Source organism: Leptinotarsa decemlineata, unplaced genomic scaffold (genome assembly GCF_025532065.1).
Source record: "Leptinotarsa decemlineata unplaced genomic scaffold, Ldec_3_MD MMD2_P_RNA_scaffold_7, whole genome shotgun sequence".
NCBI lineage: Eukaryota > Metazoa > Arthropoda > Insecta > Coleoptera > Chrysomelidae > Leptinotarsa > Leptinotarsa decemlineata.
This window is the reverse complement of record NW_027412534.1, coordinates 2,947,955-2,954,182: the sequence shown is the minus strand read 5'-3', so window position 1 is coordinate 2,954,182 and position 6,228 is coordinate 2,947,955. Positions and strand designations below refer to the sequence as shown.

General features: G+C 31.6%; 1 protein-coding gene across 1 annotated transcript; it reads left to right on the top strand.

Moving 5' to 3' along the window:
• The first annotated feature begins 758 nt into the window (after positions 1–758).
• Positions 759–4,659, top strand: LOC141480282 (uncharacterized). The gene is made up of 3 exons (XM_074170204.1): positions 759–2,347; positions 2,928–3,040; positions 4,086–4,659. The coding sequence occupies exons 1-3, from the start codon at positions 2,174–2,176 to the stop codon at positions 4,546–4,548; spliced, it is 750 nt and encodes a 249-aa protein (XP_074026305.1). The 5' UTR covers positions 759–2,173; the 3' UTR covers positions 4,549–4,659.
• The last annotated feature ends 1,569 nt before the right edge of the window (positions 4,660–6,228 follow it).

The window sequence follows — 6,228 nt, the reverse complement described above, 5'->3', positions numbered from 1 at the left end:
ATATATATATATATATATATAAATATATATAAACTGCTCTATTTTGCCAAGATCTCGCTTCTAATGAGAAGCATACCATTTATTGAGTGGATTTGTTTGCCATTGTCGGCCTCTGCACAAGGATGACGCGCAAAATTGTGAAGCATTTCTTATTTTTGGCGATTTGTGAAATAAAGTATGTTTGTTTTTTGAACATGTATAAGTATGAATTTTTGTCAGATTTCAAAAAATGCAGCTGGTATTCAAACATTACATGCTCAACTTTTCTCGAGATACGATCATCTGAAAGTATGAAAGATATTTTTAGTATTTTTTCCATGTTGAGAATCACAAAAAATGATAGAACTCTGCAACATTTGAATGTTGTAAGCTACAAGAAATACCTCTTTGGACGCAGTTTAAAAAATCTGGCTGGTCTGTTAACATACTTTTCAATTTGACCTTTATTATACTGTATTTTCTATTTATTTGCCTTTCCCGTACTACAAATTGAAGTTATTTTTTTTAGCATTTTCGATAAGTTCACATGAAATTTGTTGGATTTATTCGACGCCAGATGTTCCAATTTCGCCTTTCAATAATTTCTATTTGCTTCGCCAGTGCAATATTTTTCCTTCCTTTCATTGCATGCTCAGAAGCTTAGTCAGATCTGTATTGATATAACATTTATTCATAATAATTCAATGAATAATAATGAAGTTTCTATTTTTCAGCAAAATAATTTTATTATGAAGGAAAATGAGGTCATATCTTATTAAGAACATTGAATAAATCCAATCTATAATCAGACCTGGGTTTTCTACCTGTACAATTAGGTCTTGTTCGAAAGCTAAAACTCATGCCCAACAGCCGATAGCTCAGTAGATTCAGGATAACATTCAGACAAATAGATTTTGATGAATTTGCAGTACACAAAATGTTGTAATATCTATTAACAAATTGAGATGAACAAAAAACATTCAGTCTGATTATATTGCATTAGAATCATTATTTTGTTTGCTGGCTACAATACAAGCTTGCTTTGGTGTCCGTAACTTTCATTAGTTCTCCTTGAATTATATAATCTTCAGAATTTATGTATCTATATTTTTTTACTTCCGTCATACACAAATATGTATCTGTCTTATAATTGAAGTGAATAAACTCACCCACTTGCCCACTTGGTAGTATTACTTTAAACTTTCAAAGAGCGTAGCGGAAAATACCAAAAACACACAGAATAGTCACGGATTTTTATTTGTTTCTACAAAAGTTTCACAATTTCATTAAATATGAACTATAGAAATTAGGATACCTAAATACTCTTCCAGTACCCAGATTTTTAATGACTCGAATATATCGTCGGACCTGAAACAAAACCACGAATGTGAAAAATTAATATCTATATAGGTCATTGTTATTGAAAAACTGTAAATGTGATATATTTTCAAATGTTACAATCCCAAATCAACTTTTTTTTTTCAAAATGAGCATTGTTAACTGGAATCTAATTCAAATTTCTCATTGAATACATCGACCTAATTTATGCCTCTGAACTGTGTTGCTCTATATTGAACAATCACACTATTTTATGCCGTGTTTTACCTCCATATTGCACCTCTTTTGGAAAATACCCTTAAATTTTGTACAATTTTTATTCTAACACACACAACGACTCATCGATGAATTCAAAGCCACTGAAGTTTGTAAGATCAAGAAGATCAGTACAGCTGTGATTTTTTTCTGTGCGTCGACTACTCTTTACATGAAACTCCACACGTTCGCTTTGCATTTGATCGCTCCGCAAGTTGAAGTATTTTCTAGTTTTGAAAAATGTACGTAACGTAAATCTGTCAGTGAAAATGAGATGGTATGAAGAACGAACGTATTCATAAAACTATTTTGAAAGTTTTGTGTGTGACACCAAATCTATTCGAAATCCCATCACATCAACACTGCCTCTCGAGTACTGAAATATGAAATATGGTGTGGTAACACTGATTTGTCTTGAATTACCTACTACCGTCCAGCCTGAAAGGTTTGAAAGGCTGCTATTCGTTTCGATGAAGTCATTCTTGGTTTACTTCTTGAACTGTATTCAACTCGAAGTTATTGAATTTTTTGGTGAAACTGATATTTGAATATTCAATTGAATTATATCGTATATTATTTTTTCGAAAAACAGAAGTGAATTATGGATTCAGTTAAGAAGAATATACGAAGCATTTTGATTTCTGCCGGATTGTTAATGACGATGAGAGAACTTGAAAAGGATTACATCGAATTCATCAATGAACCTATTCCATATCGAAAGCATGGGTTCAGTCATGTTGAACAGTTTTTACGTTCAATGCCAGACACAGTCGAGGTGAGTATATTTTACACAAAATGATTTTACGATTGTTATTGTACTTTGTATGATCAAGTCTAGTATATTCGGTGATTTTGTCTTCGGTAATCACTCCTGCTACAGCAACTACTACAATTTCAATTCAAATTGAATCTTTTCTGGAAAACTGCATACCTTCTGCCGTCTTTTAAAATCACAAACATTAATTTTAAAATTGAAATTATCGCCTTCAGACATTTGAATGTAGTGAGACTATGTCACTATATTATTGTCACGTGTTTTAATTTCAATATTACACAAAAATTAATCAACTAATGTCCACATATCACTGAAATATCAGAGATCCTTTTTTTTGTCACCCGAACTAATATCGAGTAGGGTAACTTATTCATTTAATTGGGCTCTATTGTTCTGATGTTATGTGAATATACATATAAAATATACAGAATTTTTGAATTCTCGGCCCTTTTTGGCTTCGCGTTAAAAACGGAAACTGAATTATCAACCAATATGAAAGCAACTGAAAGTTATCATCATTCATAGATTATATAAGTATAGTGTTGTTTAGCAACTTTCTCATCCAATGTTTCATTTGTAGGTGGAGGGATTTGGACCATACGCAACTGTCCACGTTACTAAATCGCAGAAATCTTCCCATGTGTATGATTTGGTTGCCAAACAAAAAAAGAATGCTCCTCGTAAGGGTGAGAGGTAAGTGTTTCATATATTCTACTGGCTAGATTTCGTAGTCTAACTATATCGTGTATCATTCCAGTTAAACTACGGATGAAGGTTTTCAAAGAAATTTCGTCAAAATATTTCAATTTGAAGGTTGAAGTTCTTCCACACTGTTGTTCATTCAAACTGATTTTGAACATGAATAATAAGATATAAAACTTTTCATATTTGAAGAAACATCATTTTTCATTATGATCTTATACCACGTAGTACGTAACGGCTACATCCATTTTGGATCAATTATACTTCGACTTTTCTCAATCCTCTTAACCGAATAAATGAAACGATTCGTTTCATAATTGTCATATTTTGAACGAGACAATCTGGATTTTTCTTAGTATCCAAAACTTAGTCTACTCGAAGCATTTCCTGATATTTTCTCCGTTGATAGCTTCTATAAAAAATGTATTGGTTTGATCGTCAAGTTTTGAACATTTCAGAAGGTGTAATGAATATTTTCAGAGTACTTTCATTATCACCATTGAAATTTGGAATTGTATTGAAATAAAGTTTCAGTACATGGTAATCAATACCCGTTTTTTGCGGATTCGTCGTGTTGTTATCTCTATCGAATACTAATTTATTTAGTTGTCCAAATTTGAATGATTTTAAATAAAACGGTTTATCTTATCACTATTTCTGTTTTCTGGAGGATTTGTATTCAACTTCTCTCTTTTCTTATGCCATATTGAAGTTTCAGATAATTATTCTCACTTTTACCTGAAGCGCAATTAATTTCCAGTCAATACTGTATTCATATCTAAACTGAAATTTTATTCGCTAATTGTTTATGTAAATAGTCAACTTTGTAACAGCATACGAATAGAAGTTGAGGAAAAATGAATGGTTCATCTATTCCTGGTTTATGTTCACTTTCCTGGCTCGGTGTCGTTTCACTGGGTTTCTGGCTCATTCTTCATATGTGGTTTCTGTTACTCAAAAAAGAAACATTTTTGGTATAATTCTAGACAATGAAAACTCATTTTGAGGTATATTATTTATTATCCATCTTTTACAGAAGAAACAATAAGAAACTCAGTAAATCTACCAGTGAGAAAGTCGTGCCCGTTAATGAAGATAAGTGTTTGGTTGGAGATCAATTGGCAAGTGTCGGTGAACTTCAGAAAGAGGTTCATCGTCTGAATATTCGAGTTTCTGATCTAGAAATTGAAATGGGTAGGCTCGATTGGAAAAATCAGAATTTGAATGCAGATCTAACGATACTAGAAGCATGCAATGAGAACCTCCGGAAATTCAAAGAATGTAGTGAACAACAAAATGAAGATTTGCGAAAACAGATACGAGAATTGAAAACTGAAATTGAAGTATGTGATGTCCCCCATTCCAGGATGATGGCCCAAGAAAATCAGCACTTGAAAGAAATCATAGAAGAGATGAGGGAGTCAAACAAAATTCTGAAAGAGCATACTAAACTCTTGACGGAGCGTATGCATCGTTTGGAAAAGAAGAAGAACACTTGAACTTGGGCCGGGTTATATTTGTTTGAATAAAATAATATCTCAATAAATTACTCCTTCTAATCACCCTTGATATTTGAAAATCATAAGATTTTCGAGGACAGTTCATTATATACTGCATAAATTATCACCTTTCGAATATTATTGAATCTTGTCTTGTCAAACCATAATGAAAATTTCAAATACTCTTCATTTATCCCATCAACATACACATTAATGATTTTAAAAGACAGTCTGAAACAAAATTGAACACAGACTATTTCAACTTTTAACCTCTTGTTAGTACTGTAAAAAACAGTCAAATTATCACTATAAATTTTTACATTAAATTATATATACCTACAAATCATTTATTAGTTTTATCGCAAGATCAACGAAAACATAAGCTGAACAATGCAATGAACTAAAATGGAAAGCAGATACCTAATATCTAACGATGAATCAGAAAACTTCAGTTTTTTAATTTAATACTAATGGTCAAGTGGATTTGAACCAAAATAACAAAAGAGATATTTTCACACCTTACTTCTCACCAGACTTTTGAAACCGTTTGAGAATGATGAAGTTGCAAATTGAACAATTTTAACTTTTGTATCTATCTTCACCAAGACAAAAGATAAAACTCCAAAACGTCATTGTTCATACTCAATTTATTGTAAACCATGCTTCAATTGAAATGGACAATATATTGGACAACCAACAACCGAAAGATTCAAGATTGTTTTCATAATGATAGCAAAATAACAAATTTTTTTCAATGCGATACAGATATTGTATTGTCAAATTTATCTAAATGATTTGTAATGATAATAATAATATACTTTATTGTCATTGAGAATAAATCTTGTGGACAAAGCTTGTGAAAAATAAATACAAATGTAAGTAAAGAAATATAAAATGTGATTATAAAAACACCTACAGAAAAGTAAAGTTATCAACACTTATATAATAGAGATATAAACTTATATATAATATTACATAAATAAACACACCCATTGCACCGGACAATCAAACATTTATATCCAAAGAATATAAACAGAAATCTTATATAACCTAATTTCAAATATGCACATTTTGACCACACGAAATTAATTTTTCATAGTGGGAAATAACTTTCGACGAATCTTCCAAGTCGAAGACGTGCCCGATGGTTTCACTTCTACTCTCTGTGCGGCATTAGCTGGATGGGTTGTTGTTTTTCCGTTGGGTGTCTGCCACACGTGCCTACTAAGTCATGAGTCTACGTGTCGACTTCGTTGTTATTGATGCTACAAATTCGGTTGTATGTGCAAGCTAGTAGCATTTTAATGGCCTTCTCGATGGCGAAAACAAAAAAAATACAGTCTAGTTTTCAAAATATTTCATGAAATCATTTTTTTTCTAATGGAGCACCCTATATTTCATCATGCATGCCATCGATTTGTTAAAACAATCTCATATCAAAGCTCATATCATCTTTCTTCCAGAAGTTAAAAATGAGCGACTTATGTGAAAATATTTATTTATTTCACTGGTTCTGAAAATGTATTTGTTTTGACAAACAAAACGTCATGATTGTCCAAATATCCAATCTTCGTACTCATACGAATGACAATATTTTGTTAATAACAGCAAAAAGAAAAAAATGCGCTGTAAACTCTTGAAACTCGTGATCATCATGTCGTATCACTAACTTGACACCAG

Bases quoted from the DNA above. Each gene is read 5' to 3' on its own strand.
- LOC141480282 (XM_074170204.1), top strand. From the start codon at position 2,174: ATGGATTCAGTTAAGAAGAATATACGAAGCATTTTGATTTCTGCCGGA. The intron at 2,348-2,927 runs GTGAGTATATTT...TTTCATTTGTAG, and splicing joins CAATGCCAGACACAGTCGAG to GTGGAGGGATTTGGACCATA. The intron at 3,041-4,085 runs GTAAGTGTTTCA...CATCTTTTACAG, and splicing joins GCTCCTCGTAAGGGTGAGAG to AAGAAACAATAAGAAACTCA.